Source organism: Puma concolor, chromosome D4 (genome assembly GCF_028749965.1).
Source record: "Puma concolor isolate L17-30 chromosome D4, mPumCon1.1.hap2, whole genome shotgun sequence".
Taxonomy (NCBI): domain Eukaryota; kingdom Metazoa; phylum Chordata; class Mammalia; order Carnivora; family Felidae; genus Puma; species Puma concolor.
The window spans coordinates 95,237,729-95,255,517 of NC_141679.1; the positions used below are offsets into that span (position 1 = coordinate 95,237,729).

Genomic DNA, 17,789 nt, shown 5'->3' on the forward strand with positions numbered 1-17,789 from the left:
AGCGCGGACCTAGAAAGCCGCGGCCGAGACCGCCTACGGCCAGGAGGACACCACACACCTTGCTCTCTGGCTTCCGCAGCTGGTAGGTGCCGCAGACCAGCAAGTGCCTGCGGCCTTCCAGCGGGCACCATTCCACCGAGTCCGCGGTGTATTCCGTGTCCACCACCTGCAGCAGCCGCACGCGACCCTCCGTCGCCCGGAAGTCAGACAAGGACGCAATAGCGTCCAAGGCTGCGGGAACCTGGCAGCGTGGGAGGGGTGACGAGGCCAGATTGGGAGCGGGGTAGGGGCTGAGGTCGACAGCGAGGGCGGGCTCGGAGTGAAGACCAAAGACCGCGTTGGTGAAGAGATGCCCCCGCAGCCGGTCCTTTTTCTACTTCCGCAGTCCTCTCCTTCCCTTTCCTGGGGCGTCGGGGCGGGACTTCCGGCCGCCGATTGCCGCCGCGCGTGAGGGTGGCCTCCGGCGCCTCCCGCCGGCCGGCGGAGTTCTGCGGCCCCCACGTGCCAGGGCTCGCATCTTGCCCTGGCGGGGAGACGTGGGCATCTGGGCGGGCAGTGGTGTCCCCTTCGGAGTCCCCGAAGATCTGGGCTCTGGAGGAGAGCAGGGGGGGGGGGGGGGGGGGGGCGGGGCGGGACGCAGAGGAAGAGAAAACGGGCATGAAAGTGGGGGTAAGCTAAGGACCTAGACATTCAGGGAGCCCGATCCAGGGCCAGTCCTAAAAGGGCTGCGTCCTGCCAGCCCTGTGCCCCTCATGTCCATCCTAGAGGGCTGCCGGTAGGCCATGAAGTGCCGCGCACCCGTGGATGCCAAGTCCCGCCTGCCAGGACAGCACAGGAGACCGGGCGGACTGAGGTGGTGGGTAGGTAGGTAGACAGCCTCGTGGCGCCAGCGGCAGGGGTCTGTCAGCCACTCACAATGTAAAGGCCACCCAGCACTGCCATGATCTCACTTGGGACATGGAGTAGATGCGGCTGCCATTCAAGAAAATTAATATATTCTACAGAATAGATTTGGGGAAGGCAAGTTTTGGACACTGTTAAGGATGGATTGAATTGTGTCTGCCCCAAAAGATACATTGAAGTCCTATCCCACAGCACCACAGAATGTGACCTTTGGAAACAGGGCCTTTACAGGGGTAATCCAGTTAAAACGAGGTCATTATGGTGAGCCCTAGTCCAATATGACTGGTGTCTTTATGAAAAGGCGATTTGGTCTCCCAGGGACAGAGACCCACAGAAAAAAGATAAGGTAAAAACAGAGGATTGGTATGTTGCATCCACAAGGCAAGGGAGGCCTCAAACTGCCAGAAGGTAGGAGAGGCCTGAAACAGGCACACCTTCCCATGTGTCTTCAGAGGGATCATGGTCCTGCCAACACACCCATCTGGGACTTCCCACCTCCACAACAGGGATGATACATCGTTGTCTGAAGCCATCTGCTGAATGCTAACTTGTTACGATAGCTCCAGGTAGCTGGACAAGCTGACATTGAAATCCACGTAGATACCTGGGTACCCAGCCTGTGGTTTTCAAGTAGGGCTATGGCTAGATATACAGCTGTGAGTCAGCAGCTCAGGTGGCAGCTGAAGCAGAGAAGCAGAAAAGGTTGGTCAGAAAGCAACAGGACTTTCCAAAATAGCTGAACCACACATTTGTATCTGCTACAAGGAAGGGTCAAGGGGCACCTGGCTGGCTCAGTCAGTAAAATATGCAACTCTTGACTTCGGGGTCATGAGCTTGAGCCCCACATACTGGGTGTAGACACTACTTAAAAAAAAAAAAAAATCTTTAGGGGGAAAAATAAGGTCAAGTCACCCAGCCCCACACACTACAACTCAAACAAGCCCCCACACTAACCATCTGAATGCTAACATTTCATAGGCACCCTAAGAGGTGTGACCGCAAAGATCAAGAGGTTGGGGCCATCAGAGGAAAAAAGAAACCAGGGGCTGCCATCAGAGAAGGGACAAGGGAAGCAAACAGGGATAAAAACCGTCTGTGGGTCCTACAGCACCTTCACAATAGTGTCCACTCCAGGGAGCCACTGCAGTGACTTGAGCAAAGGGAAGGAGCCACTACACGGGCAACTCTAGAACCCTTACAGCCACCTTCTAAGCTCTAGCCCTTCACCAGCACAGGCTTGAGGGGTCTCTAACACACGGTACAGGGGCACAGCCCAATTGGACGGGGATCAGCTACCAGCAGCAGCACCTGCTCAAAGCAGCTACGCTGCACGATCCCCAGACCAATGCTATTCCGATGAGCCATGCGACGTGGAAGACATCAACCGTGTATCAGGACCTAGTGTGGTGTCCTACAGGTCTGCTGAGAGACCCTGGGCACTTCAACTTCAATGTAATTTTCTGGCAAGTAGCCAGGATAATGACCTCAGGATAATGTGTGCTGGTCAGGGAATGCAGACAGGCTGAAGTGCCGGGTCACGAAGGACAGAGGCAAAAACCACAGCCTGTGGTCTTTTGCCTCCTCTTCCCAGGAGCCTTTTTGTCTGAAAGCACACTGCCTGAGCACACTCAAGGCCTTGTGCCTGGAAGACCACCCAAACCCCAACATGCCAACATACCTGGGTTCCCCCCACCCAAACGGTCCAGACTAGAGCTGGCCTCTGGAAGAAGGAATTACACCAGCCCTGGGAATGTCCCAAGGGCTCCAGCCAACTGCTGTCTGTAGGACGGATGATCTCTCAGCATCATACATATCCCCCTCCACAAAAGGCTTCTGAGCCCCCATTGCTGCTCAACCTAGGGTTTGGAGGGACCCAGAGCAGGCTTTACCTATGCAGCAAAGATGTTCCTCATCTAGAAAATACGCTGCACCTCACCCACACTGACCAAGGGGAGCTACTCAGTGAAAACACACATGGTGCAGACGGGGTTCTCTCGCCTTCAGAGAACCTCCCTTGGGGTTGACCTGAACCCTCCTGCTCCCTGCTTTCTGCCTTTACCCGATTGCTCAGTCCTGCTCTCCAAGACCTACTGCCCAAGAGGACTCCCAAAGACTGCAAAAGAACCTACTAGAAACTCAAGTCACAAACCGACGCCACCAAGAGGCTATTCTCAGTCAAGGAAAGCAATGGGGACACACAGGACAGATGGAACACACCGGAAGATGGCAGATGAGCTGCACAAGGGAAAGTAGGAGCACTTGGGACCAACGTGGGGCAGGGGGTAGCCCAGGACAAACACTCAAGAGTTGGGATGGCCAGCCTCATTCTCTCAGGAAGCAAAGCCCCTAGCAGGTTGGCTGGCTGGATCTGGAGACCAGCAAGATCCCAGACACAAAGCCTGGCTTGGTGCCCCATGGTGGCTCTGCAAGGTATACAAGATGCTGCCCAGCCTTCAGACATCTGTGGCTCCCTGATGAGAGGGAGGGAGCCCAGCAGAGTGGACAGGAAAGCAGCGCTCACTCACCCTAGCTGCTCCAATTCCCAGGCAGACCTCCACCACTGAACTCTTTGCCACTCGGCACACAAATCAAGGGGAGAACTGCCAGGGCGAGAACATTCCATGTCCGCCTACTTCACCACCCCCAGCAACTCCTGCCCCAGGACAAGAACAGGCCCGGGTCTCACTCACACTCCCTGCCTGCCTCCCTTCTCTCTCAGCCTAGGAATAAAGATAAAGGCAACCTCCACCCCTCACCCCCACAGCACCTTGATTAACTTAGAAATAAACTTCAATAGCAGAGAGGGCAAAAAGGAGAGCAGAGCACGGTGGAGGCACTCGATGATTCCACCCCTTTACTGTGCCTTGTGGATGTGACTCCATGCAGGCCGCGCTCCTCGGGACGGCAGCTGCCCAGAAAGAGCTTCCACTATGTGACACTGTTTAGACTTTTTAAATGTGTGGCCCAACCGCTTGCCAGTTAAGAATTACAGCAAATGATTCTATTTGTAATATCTAACCTTCCCCCTGCCTCCCCCCAAAAAAACTGTACATGAGTTTACAAACATATTAACATATAAATAATGAGAAGCGTCCTGGTGGGAGCCTCCCCAGCTGTCTCTGCTTGGAGATGAACACTGAGGGGAACGCCGTGCCCACACGAGGTGCCCGTGGCGAGGGGGCCTCTGTGGCAGTTGCCGTGGGTGCACTTCGCTGGCTTCTTCAGCACCTCTGGGTCAACCACCAGTCTGTGTCTGCTACGCCCAAGGTAGGTCCGGAAGCCCGGTCATCGCTCTGGCTCAAGCTCGTGCTGGAAGGGGCGCTTCTTCTCTCGACAGTGCTTCTTGTGGGCGGGCCAGTCCTTCTGCTGGCACTGGGAGCCGCAGTACCGGGCCACCTGGCAACGCCCGCAAATGTTGAACTCCCGGAGCTGAAAGAACACACAGGACAACCATGGCTTCACGGTCACACCAGGGAATTGGTTGTGGGGCAGGTACTACGCTGCAATCAGAAAGGACCCGGCAAGCCCATACACTGAAGCCGGCAGGCACAGCGGCTGCGGTGGAGAGGTGCGCGAGAGGCCCGCAGGGGCCGGGGCAGCGGGGTACGGAGCAACCCGGAGCTGGCACTCACTGCAGCACCTGTACCTGCTTCTCAATCATCGTGCAGGGAGGGTAATGGCACTCGTAGTAGGTGCAGGAATTCTCCTCCTCTTCCACCACGTCCCCGTTGGCGTTATAGTACCGGGTCACGTTCAGGACAGGAAACTGCTCTTCTATGGGGTCTGTGGGAAGCTGCTGAATCGCCAGCCAGTATAAGCTTTGCTCCCTTAAAAGGAGAAGCATATGCTTCAGTATACTCCAGCCAGACACGGTCAAGACAGGGACATGACAATGACCTGACTGCGGACAGATAGCTGGTTTCTCCTGCTCAGCATATCTCTGCCCCAGTTTTTGTTAGGACAACTTGACTCTTCTTTGGCCTGCCCCCACCATGCAGCAGGGCTTACCTGTATGGGATGCCAAGTATTTAGAATGTCTAAGCAGGGCTATGTCTGCCTCCCTCTTAGATTTCCCAAAACCTGGGACTGTCGGGCACACGGCAGGCACAAAGAGTGTGCGGCCTCAGTACAGGGACCTGGCCAAGCCTGGCCACCTGTGCAAAGCCAGGCAGTCCTTCTCCCTGCTCATGGACCCAGAGGCACCTACTTCTGCCCCTGCTGGTCCACCTCTCCTTCAATACCGTGAGCCGCTCTAAGTCTTTCTAAACACCAGAAGCTTGCAACTGAAGAATCCTACCTGCTGCTAGAACTGAGGCACCCTAACAGGCCCTAGGGGGAGCGCAGGCTGGGCAGGGCCGGTGAAGGCGCTCAGCAGCTCCCCCTGCTGCTGGGCTGCAAAGGTGCCACCACCTGTACTTCGAGAGCAAAGCAGCAGGTTAGCACCCCCTTCAACCTACCACCCTCTGTGGGGCCAGGCCTGGAGGACCTGGGCTAAATAGGGGAAGGGTCACCTTTACCTAATACCATATACGAAAATTATCTCAAAATGGATCAAAGACCTAAACGTAAACAAACCTAACCTAAACAACTCAAGGCTCCATCAATGCACAAATGGGTACGATGTGGTACATAACCATAAAGTAATATTATCCGAAACACATAGGACACCAGGACAGAAATCCTGGGGCACCTGGGTGGCTCAGTCGGTTAAGCATCTGACTTTGGCTCAGGTCATGATCTCATGGTCAGTGAGTTCAAGCCCCGCGTCGGGCTCTGTGCTGAGGGCTCGAAGCCTGGAGCCTGCTTTGGATTCTGTCTCCCTCTCTCTCTGCCCCTCCCCAGCTCACACTCCGTTCTGTCTCTCAAAAATGAATAAACATTAAAAAAAAAAAAAAAAGACGAAATCCCAACACAGGCTACATCACGGATAAACCTTGAGGACACTGTGCTAAGTCTGTCACAAAAAGATAAATCCTGTAGGATCCACTCACAGGAAGCCCTGGAAGATTCAGATCCAAAGACACAGAGTAGGAAGGTGGAGGCTGGGGGGGAATCAGTGTCTAATGGGGAAGTTCTGGAGATGGATGGTGGGGATGGTTGCACAACTAAGTGGATGTATTGGATGCTACTAAACTGAACGTTCAAAAATGGCTGAGAGAGCAAACACTGTATGTATTTTACCACAATAAGAAAGGTTTTTTAAAAGGAAAAAAAAAAAAAAGGGACGTGTCAGGACGTAGGAGGGTGCTGGCTGCCTTCTGAGCCCTTCAAGGAAGTCCTACACGACACAGGCAAGTTTCAATCCCAGTCGGCTCTTAGAAGCAGAAAGGGAGGAAAACACACCTTGACAGAGAGGCCCTTCCCCCCCTTGGATGAGCCGCCTTTGTGGCCCCACACTGAAGGAAAGCAGGGCAGGAGGTGCAGGCCTGGGAGAAGCCATGACGCCACGTTCCCTGCTTCACAAAGAGGGGGATTCCCACCACAAGGACCTGCAGAGTGCAGACCACATAATGCCCAGGCCAGCTGGTATTTCAGGCCACACTCAGGCTGGCTCCGACCCACGACAAGTAGAGGGAGAGTCTGAATCCCTAGCTGACAAACTAAGGATGGTCCCACTTGATTAGTTCCTGGGATGACACAAAGGACAGAACCTCAAGAACACAGCCTGTCCTGGGCCTCATGGGAATGGCCTAGAGGAGAACGGGGCAGGCAGGCCACGACCCAGCAGAGACCACTGGGCAGGGTGGCCTGTGATGGAATGGATCCTTTTCCAAACAGGTGTTCTCAATTGTGGTTATCTTATGATCATAAAGAGTGTTCAGATGAAGAAACGTAACAACGTTCAGCCACAGGCTGGCCAAACCATGAGTCACACAGAGGCCTAGAGTAACGATTGATAGCGATAGCAGGAGCAGATCCGCTGCGGGTGAAGGGGTGGGCAGCCCCTTCCAGGTCTCCAGTGAGCAGAAGGAAACCTGTCTGGTGTTGGGGGAGGCGGGGCCGCTCCCGGTGTCCACACTGGATGAGCATCCGTGTTGGACAACCCAGGGGGAAATCTACAGACACTGATACGCCTGCTGAGCTGCCCTTACCCTTCTGTTGCTAATCCCTAACTTCACATTCATTTTGTTTGATGAAAGAGCCTTCCCAGAGGCCCAAGGACGTGCACAAACCCCAGAGAGCCCCAGTGAGCCCACAGATAACGCACACGTGGCCAGGAACACCCTGGCTAATTTCAGCTCCTACCTTCCATTCTGCTGGTTCCCCAGCTCTTCCCAAGGCCTCCATGAAGCTCACACCCAGACTGCTCTTGGGGCCATGGGAATTGCCTCAGAGCATCTTACTCGCCCAAGGGGGACACCCGCAGTAGCCTGAGCAGCACTGTTGTCAGGACCATGCAGAGGCAGAGACTGAGCAGCAGAGCCCCCAAACCACACTCTCTTGCTTCTTTTAAGCCACTGCTTAGGTGTTTAGCCAAAGAGCATGACAGAAAGATGCACATGTGTGTGTACAGGAGGCATCCCCAGATAAAGATGTCCAAGTTTTCTCAGAGACACAAAGGAGAAGTCCTGCCCATGAGCAGGCATCCAGCCCAGACAGCTCTTCTCCCCACTAGAGCCAATCATTAGAAGGGGCGCCTGAGTGGCTCATTCAATTGAGTGTCCAACTTTAGCTCTGGTCATGATCTCACGGTTTGTGAGTTCGAGCCCCACATCAGGCTCTGTGCTGACAGCTCACAGGATTCTGTGTCTACTTCCTTCTCTGCCCCTTACCCTACTTGTGCTGTGTCTCTCTCTCTCTCTCAGAAACAAACAAACATTTAAAAAAAAAAAAAAAAAATTATCAAAATGGTATCCCAACCCCGTGAAGAAAACAAGAGGGAAAACTTTGAGGGAAAATAATCAAGGTCTCCACTCCCACAGAAGCATCAGATCAGAGTGGAGACACGGGCCCCTCTTAGTAACAAGAGCCTGAAGGAGGACCTTCCATGAGGCACCTCTGCCGGCTCCCCCGGCCCCGAGAAGCCCCACCTTTGTTTGCTGGATGTCTCTTCGGCTTTGGGCCGCCAGCCCCACGGCACCAGCTGCAGGTTGTCCAGGCGATTGTCTACAGTCACAGCATTGAGGTGTACCACCTGAAACCCAGGAGCAATGCCTCCCCTGTGCCGCTCCCTGGAAAACAAGGCGTCTCCCTCAATCAGCCTCCTCTGGCCTTCCCAAATACTTCCGCCCTATGATCTGAACTGGCCCCTCATCACGCTGATGGGGACAATTAGGAACGAGGGTGTTGAGAGGAATCTAAGCGTGTCGGTCCGTGGCCAAACAAGACAGACCGTGTTGACAGTCCAGCCCCTTGACAGAACCCCGACCATCAAACACAATCTAGAGACTTCCCCATCAGAGTAGTCCCAGGCACTGTGGAACTACACCATGCACACCAAGGAGAGGCAGTCCTTTCCTCACATCCCACCGACAGGCTCAGCGAGAGCCCAGTGGAGGGAGCAGACCCCACCCTACCCCAGAGGAGGCTGTGTCTGGAGCAAGTACGAGCAAAAAATGCGCTTTTAGGCTGCTCTATTAGTGACACAATATGCGAATGAGCCATTCCTCTGAGTTAATGGCAGTGACCCAAAGGTAACTAAGAGGGTGCGGGAGCACGACTCAGGGAAAGCATCTTCTGTCAATGAGGGCAGGTGTCTCTGCAGGCTCTATGTGCGCATCAGGGCTCATGCGGTACCCAAATAGAAAATAAGCAGTTTGAAGACACCTACCACAGCAGCTCGTGAAGCAGCCTTCCTGACCCTCTTCCCCGGTTTTTGTCAAAGGCATATGCAAATATCTTAGCACCATTTCCATCTGCATCTACTTCCATCCGGGCCTGAGAAGGAGCAAAGAAAAGGTCTGTTAAAAAGTTTCTGATTCTTAGCTACATTGGAAATCCCTCTTAAAGAAATTAAGTGAAAGGGGCGCCTGGGTCGCTTAGTCGGTTAAGCATCCGACTTTGGCTCAGGTTATGATCTCATGGTTCATGGGTTCAGGCCCCACGTCGGGCTCTGTGCTGACAGCTCAGAGCCTGGAGCCTGCTTTGGATTCTGTGTTTCCTTCTCTCTCTGCCCCTCCCCCGCTCATGCACTGTTTCTCTCTCTCTCTTTCAAAAATAAACGTTAAAAAAAATTAAAAAGAAAAAAAAAAAGAAAGAAAAATTAAGTGAAACAAACAAACCAGGATACATATATGGGGCCTGTTTCTGGGACCCAGAGCTCTGCAGAGACTTCCAGATGTGAGAAATCAGCCCTGTATCCCAGCAATAACTCACTTACAAACCACTCTGTAAAACACTGTGAACACAGAGAAATAAATTCTCCCACTTTTAGAAAAAGCCCACAATTCAGTAAGAAAAACAAAGCCTCGGACAAGTAACTACAGTTCATCCTTGAGGTAAGCCCCACACAGCTGAAAATCCACGTGTAACTTTTAACTTCTCAGTACTTAACTACTAATAGCCTGCTGCTGACCAGAAACCTTAACAACAACAGACGAGTATCAAATATTTTTGTATGTTGCATGTGTTATATGCTATATTCTTACAATAAAGTAAAGTTAGAAAGAAGAACACGTTTTCAAGAAAGTCTTAGGGAGGGGCGCCTGGGTGGTTCAGTCAGTTGAGCGTCTGACTTTGGCTCAGGTCATGGTCTTGAGGTTCGTGAGATTAAGCCCCTCATCAGGCTTGCTGCGGTCAGTGCAGAGCCTGCTTCAGATCCTCTGTCTCCCTCTCTCTGTCCCTCCCCCACTCATACCGGTGCCCATGCTCCCTCTCTCAAAAATGAAAAGTAAACATTCAAAAAAATAAATAAGAAAGTCACAAGGAAAAAAATACATTTACGGTACTGGACTATGTTTATCAAAGAAAGGACCCATGTATAAGTGAACCTGTGCAGTTCAAAGCCATGTTGTCCAACGGTCATCTGTGCTATAAAAGCATGAAAGGCTGAAATAAAAGTCTAGTGGGTCCACAGACTCCTGGAGGAATTCTGACGGGGAGGAGCTGGTAGGTGAGGACTGGCTCATCCAGTGGAGAACTGCGGAAGGCAAGGGAGCTCAGGGAGAGGGAGAGTAGAGAGCACCAGGGCACAGAGGGACAGTGGGGCCAAGGCCAGAGGAAAGGTGGGGTGGCAGTGCACAGCCTCATAAGGACCCAAGGCTTGTCCAACTGAACACTCAAGCACAAGCATGACACAATTCGATGTGTTTTCAGGAAGAGCCAGCAACCGGAGTAGAAGTGGGGGGGAAGACCAGTATCACAGAGGTGGTAGGGGTTCCACTGGGCAGCCAAAGCCAGGCTGCCCTCACAGAGGATAAAACCCATCCCTCACGACCCTCCCCAGGCAGTGACTGAAAGTAGGGGAGCAAAGGAATAGCCATCCTTACCTCAAAGGAGTAGCCCTCCACCAGTGGGATATCTTGCTCATCTATCAGTGTGTACTTGGTCTGGAAATCAACCATGTTTCAAAACGTTACATTCAGGGTCTCAATAAAGGATCAGTAACAGGCAGCAACAGCTCCTTCAAGCTAAATGAGGCCTGCAGGTGAGGGGCATAGGCAGCCTACCCAGAACGGCAGGTGGTTATGACCCACTCAAGGCTACCAGAGGAGCAGGTATCAGGCTTCATTCCTACGTGCCACTGAACTGGCTAAGCTCTAAGCTGTTTTAACGGGTCAACAGACCTAACCCGAGACAGGGGCTTCCTCAGAATACAGGAAAGGACCGGGTTTGAAGCAGAACATCCAGAAAATTTCAATTAATGTTTACTTAAGATGGGTGGTCGTTACACAGGTGCTCACTAAACTGTTTTTTAACTTTCTGTCTGAAATGTTCCAAATGAAAGTTTTAAGACATGATATTAACGCAACCAGTCACTGAGTTGGAAATGGTCTGGGAGCTGACGGGGAGCCCACCCTTCCCTTAGGTAAAAAGCCACATCGCTCCAAAGCCACATCGCTCCTGCAGGAAAGGCAAGAAACAGTCCCCCAAACGGACTAGTCTCACTCTTGCTTGGAAAGCCTTTTTCTAGGATCTAAGTCGGTTTTACCTTCATCTGACTGCCTCTGCTCCTCTCTCCCACCAGAAGCTTCCGCCGCTGGTGATGGGAACAGGGTTCCCATCCCGGGTAAGGTCCGTGGCTGGTGCAGCTGCACGGCCGGCCGGCTCCTGGAAACAGCCAAGCCTCAATGCCCACAGGTGCCAGGAAGCCCCAGCCTCGAACACGCGGAGGGCGGGGCCAGGTAAGGGAGAGAAGCAGAGGGAGGCCCTGCTCTGGGAGGCCCACTGAGGCTGGTCCAGACACGGTCACCGCCGGCAGCGTGAAAACCTGCGCGAAGCTCCACCACGGACCGGCAGGCACCGAGACCCAGACCGTCTTGCCACCGAGCGAGCGGGCCGCCTCGGAAGGGCGCTGCGCTGCCCGCGGCCACCAGCCCCCTCCTGCCCCGCGGGGACACGCCGCCAGCCCGCCCGCCAGGCCCCGCAGCCCCCAGACCCCGCGCCCCCGGCCCAGCGCCCCGATCCGCCGGCCCCGCGCCCCGGTTCCCGAGCCGCTCACCTTCCCGGCCACCCGGCCGAGCCGCACGATGCCCAATTTGAAGTCGGTCATGGCCGGGCCTGCGCTCGGCCGGCGGCGCCGCTCCCTCAGGAGACGCCGGGCCGGGACCGGGGCCGGGCCGGGGCGGCGCCGCGGCGCGCCGGGTGGGCCGGGTCGGCGGGCCGGGGTCGGGCCAGGCGGGACGAGGCTGGGCCGGACTCGGGCCGCCTCCGCCTGGCGCCCGCCGGACCTGCCACGCGCCGCCGCCGCCGCCGCCACCGCCGCCGCGCGCACCACCGCGAGCGGAGCTGGAGGCGGGGCGCGGCGCAGACACACCCCCGCCCGCCGCCGTCCCGCCAATCGCGGGGCGCGCACTGCGCTAGCCGCCGCGCGCCGCCGCGCCGTGGCCAACGGGAGGAAAGCGAGTGCGCCGGCGCATTGGGGAGCAGAGGTAGCGCGGGGGAGGGGCGCGGCCGGGGGCGGCGCCTGCGCGGCCTCCCCGCGCGACGTCAGTTTCGCGGGAACCTTTGTGAAGGACGCCGCGCTCAGGCTGCTTGCTGCCGGCTCCCCGCTCGCGGCTGGGACCCAGCGCCGGGTCCTGCGCCCGGCCCCTGACTCCACGACTAGCCCGGCGGCCACCGGTTCCGCGCCCGGCCTTGCATCCCCACGCCTGACCCGGCGCCGGTCTTTCGACCCCGCGCGCAACCCCCTTGCGGAGGGCGGCTTGGCTCCACGCCCCGGGGCCGTCGGAGGGCCTGCAGGTTGAGGTTTCTGCCGGGCTCGCTGCGGCTCCCCCAGAACGGTCCCCCGTGCTCAGGACAGCGGGCAGGAGGCACGGGTGCCGCTGCGGAGTAGGGGCTGGGGAGACACCCGAGCCCAGCCCAGAATGCTGTTAGCTGGTGGCGCACCTGACCGCCTTCCTTCCTCCCTGGCCACTCACCACCTCCTCCTCACAGGGGCCCAGGTGAGGACCACGGTGGCCCGTGGTGCCCACACAGCCCATCCTCAGGCTACACCAACCTTCCTTGGGTCTCAAGCTGTTAACTAGGGTGGGGTAATGTGCCAGCCGCTCACCAGCTTGGTTCAGCTCCTTCCTGAGGACGTTGGGGGCTACCACCCTTGTCTCCTGGCAACCACTCTAGCTGGGCTTTCACCTTCCTCCCCGCCCCCCCCCCACCCCCCGAAATTACACCAGTGCACAAAACAAAAACCAGAAACCCCTGGTCATATTTCAGTGACGGAGGCAGAAAAGGCTCGTGATGAGTTATGTGCCACATTAGAAAATGATAAACACTGTGGGGGAACAAGTAGATAAGCATTGGGCAGTTGGGGGTCTAGGGAAGGTGGTGGGCAGGGTAAGCCCCATTGAGAAGTCAATTTGAACGGTGTAAGGAGAGAGGGCCATGTGGGCATTTGGAGGAAGAGCCAGTGCAAAGTCCCTGAGCTGGGAACATCTGGCATGTTTGAAAAAGTGGGGGTGTCCATTGTGACCAGACAGGAGTGCCTGACAGAAACAGGGGTCAAGGTCAGAGAGGTGAGGGGCCAGAGGAGGGGTCAAATAGACTCATAAGGACTTTAACTTTTAGACTTAGAAAAGTGAGGCCAGTGGCACCTAGGTGGCTCAGTCGGTTAAGCGTCCGACTTCAGCTCAGGTCATGATCTCACGGTTTGTGAGTTTGAGCCCGGCGTCAGGCTCTGTGCTGACCGCTCAGAGCCTGGAGCCTGCTTCCGGATTCTGTGTCTCCCTCTCTCTCTGCCCCTCCCCTGCTCATGCTCTGTCCCTCTCTGTCTTGAAAATAAATAAAACATTTTTTAAAAAATTAGGAAAGTGAGTCCATTGGAGGATTTGAATAGAGGAATAGCTTTCCAATGAATCAAGCTGTCGATTGGGCGTGGGGGGCGGATTAGAAACAGGAAGGCTTTTTAGCAAGTGAATACAAGTAGCAAGTGAATACAAGAGATAGAGTGTTTAGATACATGGATCCAGTGGTCTGTAGCAGTCAGGGGAGCCCTGGTTATGCTGCAGTAGCAACCCCACATTCTCATGACCTGAGTTGAAGTCAGACGCTTAACTGACTGAGCCACCCAGGTGCCCAAGACATACCTCTTCTGAGGTATTTTTGCTAAAAACAGGAGCAGAGAAATGGGGCCAAAACTGGAAAGAGAACGGAAGTCGAGAGATGGTTTTACTCTGGGAGGGGATATAGGTGTTTGCTCACCAACAGGAATGATCCCATAGAGGAGAATCACTGGCAAGAGGAGGGTTGGGAGATTAGGTGTGGCAGCTCAGCTCAGTAGGGAGAGTCTGATGTAAAGGTTCTGAAAGGCAAGTGGGTGTGGAGGCAGGAGTTTAAGGGAGTTCTCTGCTGATGAGAATTTTCTACTTTCTCAAATAAGTAGAAAACAAAGTCATCAGTTCAAAATGAGGAAAGGGGAACAAATGTTGGGAGTCCGGGGAGAGAGGTCCAGGAATAATGTAACTGGCTAGAAAAATAGGAAAATGCAGTAGGGGGCCACACAGTGTGACTGTGTTTTTCTCAGCCTATTTCAGCTGGTGCAGAGAAAGAGAAGGGCAGGATTTAGCCAAGACTCTGGTTGTGCTGGGTGGGGGCAGGGGTGGGGTTCTGAAAGAGTGACCGGATGCTAACCCATGGCATCAGAGCTGAATGAGGAAAGGAAAGGATACCAGAGGGGGCGGGGCCAGTGGGTTGGAGTTCCCGTGGGGTCCAAAGGATTGCAGGAATTGTAGCACTAGAGAGAGTGGGCTAGCAGGACAGGAGGTGGTAGCCAGAGATGTGTGGACCCGAGATCACAAGGGAGGGCTGTGACTGTGGATGATGTTTGTATATTTTTGTTACCTACCGATGTGCAACTAACTAACCACTCCAAAATCTAGTGGCTTAAAGCAACGTTGATTTAGGGATGCCTGGGTGGCTGATTAGGTTAAGCATCCGACTTGATTTTGGCTCGGGTCATGATCTCACGGTTCATGGGTTGGAGCCCCACATCAGGCTCTGCGCTGACAAAGCAGAGCCTGCTCAGGATTCTCTCTCTCTCTGCCCCTCCCTTTCTCTCTCTCTCTCTCTCTCTCTCTCTCAATAAACTTAAAACAACAACAACAACGATTTGTTATTCCTTGCAATTCTATGCTTGTGGTCTTCTATTCCACATGGTGTCAGCTCAGTCCCTCCTTTGGTTGCAATGGATCAGAAATTCCCTGGAATTTCTTCTCTGGGTGACTTACCTTTGTGTGATGACTCATTATTCAGGGTTCCCCACATGGCCAAGCATGATAGCTGGACTTCCTTCTAACATGGAGGCTGTGCTCTAAGTGATAAGTCCTATCGTACAAACATTTATTTGGTGTCTGTTTGAATCACCCTTGCTAGTATCCCACTGGCCAAAGCAAGTCATGAGGGCAAGCCCAAATGAGTGTAGGAGGGCTGTCCACAAGTATGGTTCACCGTGGGGGGGGGGGGGGGGGGGGGACTAGTGGAAGAGTCTGCCCCAGCCCACCCTTTGGCCTCCAATGATTCATACTCCTCCCTTTTGAGAGTGTGCCTCCCAAGTGACCCCAGAATCACCATCTCATCAAGGCATTAGGCTTGGAGTCCAGTATATTGTGATACGCAACAGGGCCAGATGGATGAGGCACATTGGATGTGCCATTGGATGTGCCTTTTGCTCCAAGGGCATGTTATCTGCCCCCCAATACCCAACATTCAGTGGTGAAGCACAGTTTAAGTGAACAGACCCCCTGTTCAAAAAGGCGGAATGTACCCCTAGTCACTGGTCCACAGCAATTTTGGAACCCAGCTAACACCTGTCACAATATTCCTTGATCAGGGCTTGTCTGCGCCCTGCAAATGGTTCCTTCAGTTACTGTTTTGAGTGTTCTCAGTTCCTCCCTCTGGGCACTGGGCCATGCACTTGCAGTGACCCCCTTTTCCATAGGAAACGGCGTGTTTGCAGCTGAGTGTCTTCGTTAGTCTGCTTCCTGCCTGTAGAAAGCAGGGGCCCAGACACCTTTTATTTCAAACTCTGTTATTTCAACCCTTAAACACCCACCCACCCACACACACCCACACACACAACTGGATTTCTATATATCAAAATTGTATCTCACTTTACTAAACAAAAGCTATACTGCAAATGTCTTTAAGAAGGCTGTTCTCTCCTGCGGGCTGAGTCAGGTGCTGTGGAACGATGACCTCAAGATTCTTAGAAGCCCTTTGTGTGGCTGGCAGGGTCTATGAGGACTCCCCCCCCCCCCCCCACCGGAAATCCTCAAATATCTTCACAAGGGATCATACAACCGTGCCCTTGAATTTATTTTAACCCTCATATTTTGCAGGAGGTACTCTGGACTTAGTTTTTACCATGATGCCATTTCTCACCTTTAGAACTATTTGCCGCCTGTAAAGGCCGAGAATGAGAAAAAGTTTTGATTTTCCAATGTAGCAAGACCTGGCTTGGAAATACCTCATCTACCTGCTGCCGGAGTATGGAACAGCTACTTCTTTGGTACGTTCTCTCCTTGATCTCGGTTAGGCTAACTGAGCAAACCCAATCAGCCTCGAAGCTTTCTGCTGGGAAAATCAGATCATTAGACACATTTTGTGTCTTCCATGTTACCACAGGCCACGGGCTCACCATTTTCCTGCCAATTCTGAACATGGCCTCCCTCAGCTGAGTTCTCACTGCCAGTGTCCACCTGCTGCCTGCTTCAAAGTCAGTGTCAGATTTTAGAATTTTACTGCAGCAATATCTCACTCCCAAGTGCCGACTTCTGTCCCAGGCATCTGTTGCTGCATCACAAACCACCCCCAAATTCAGCAGGTTAAAACCACTTTATTCTCCTGTGACCCGTGGTGTAGCTTGGGCTCAGCTGGTGGCTTCTTCTGCAGTTGCAGGTGTGGCAGTTTGTCTCAAAGGGTCACAATCAATCCCTTCCCTCTGTGGGTGTGGTGCTTCCCCCACACCAGTCCTGTGACCGTTTTGATGCACTTCATGGTGTAGAAAGTTCTGGGACCTCTGAGCCCAGGCCTGAGGACTGGCAGTTTCACCTTCCCCCCTCTAGGGGACTTGCTGCCAGGTAATCAGTCTCACTCTCTGGAGGCCACTGTGCTGTGCAGAACCCCAAAGCAGCCATGTGGAGAAGCCTCATGGAAGAGACACCCGACCAGCCTCAGTTGAGGCATCAGACATGTAAATGAAAAACAGATCTTGGACTTTCTGTCCTCAGCAGACCCCACACAGAGTGGAAAAGCCCCCTGGCTGAATGCAGCCTAATTTTCAGAATAAGTAATAAATCAGGATTGTTTGGGTCACTCACACAACCAGTCATTGGTTGTGACTGATGCAGGCAGTCTGGGATGTTTTCACTCCCCCGTGCAGGCATTCTCTCCCTCTCTCTCCCTCTCTGATTTCTCCAGTAGGGTAACCAGATACTTTGAAATGGTAGTTCAGGACGCCAAGGGAATACGAACAAGCTGTGAGGCCTCCTTAGAGCCAGCAACTTCTATGGCATCTGTTTCATTGCAGTCCAGCTAGTTAAAGCAAGGGGACAGCCCAGATTCTACAGGAGGGGAAGGAGCCCAACATTCTGATGGGAGGAACAGTGTAAATATAAAGGGATGGCAGAAATTGTTGCCAGACATCTTTGCAGACAAACTAAGGAAGCCATTGAGAGAGCTGCTTAAGTCAGCTGAGGGGGCTCTTGGAGGAGAGGAGACATGGGAACAAGAGAACTGAATCAATCATGTTATTTTTCTGTATCTCACAATGCTTTGACATCTTGGGAGCCTCGCTGGCTGGGGAGAGGCTGCCCCTCCCAGGGCTAGCTACTTCCTAGAGGTATCAACTTGCCTGGGAACACACCTTTCACATGCAAACCAGCCAATCTAGAGGCCATACCCCCAAACACCTCCTCTATGAAACTCAGACACCAAGCCAATATTCCCCTAGCCTAAATCATTGTAGGGCCAGATACTGGACGACTAGAGAACACCCTTACAGCCCAGAGACCACTGGAGTGATGTATTTGATCCTAAGCTTGCTCAAATTTGCCTACCCTGCTTCACCCATTCCTTCGCACAGAGGACACAATCAAGGCTCTGGGCCACGCGCCGCCCTAACAAATTCTGCCTCCTGACCAACCCGGAACTTCCCCAAGTGCTCCCTCCTCTTGGGAAGGAGAAGTACTACACTCTTCTTTCAAGGCAATTGTCCCTGCATCTGTCACCTTGTCACACCTAATTGAAACAAATCCCAGGTACATTTTAAGATAGAGAGCAGGGGGTTGGAA

The 17,789-nt window shown here is 53.8% G+C and overlaps 1 protein-coding gene across 2 annotated transcripts; it reads right to left on the reverse strand.

Moving 5' to 3' along the window:
• Nucleotides 1-3,742: 3,742 nt before the first annotated feature.
• ZMYND19 (zinc finger MYND-type containing 19) lies at nt 3,743-11,685 on the reverse strand. Of its 2 annotated transcripts, XM_086684648.1 has the most exons (7): nt 11,497-11,685; nt 10,994-11,109; nt 10,332-10,391; nt 8,675-8,781; nt 7,935-8,075; nt 4,550-4,730; nt 3,743-4,332 (listed from the first exon to the last, which is right to left on the reverse strand). In XM_086684648.1, exons 1-7 carry the CDS (start codon nt 11,552-11,554, stop codon nt 4,189-4,191), a joined length of 807 nt encoding a protein of 268 aa, XP_086540774.1. In that variant the 5' UTR covers nt 11,555-11,685; the 3' UTR covers nt 3,743-4,188. The 2 variants fall into 2 exon arrangements, with proteins under 2 accessions (XP_086540774.1, XP_086540773.1); XM_086684647.1 differs by lacking the exon at nt 10,994-11,109 and having other exon boundaries at nt 11,504-11,685.
• Nucleotides 11,686-17,789: the final 6,104 nt, after the last annotated feature.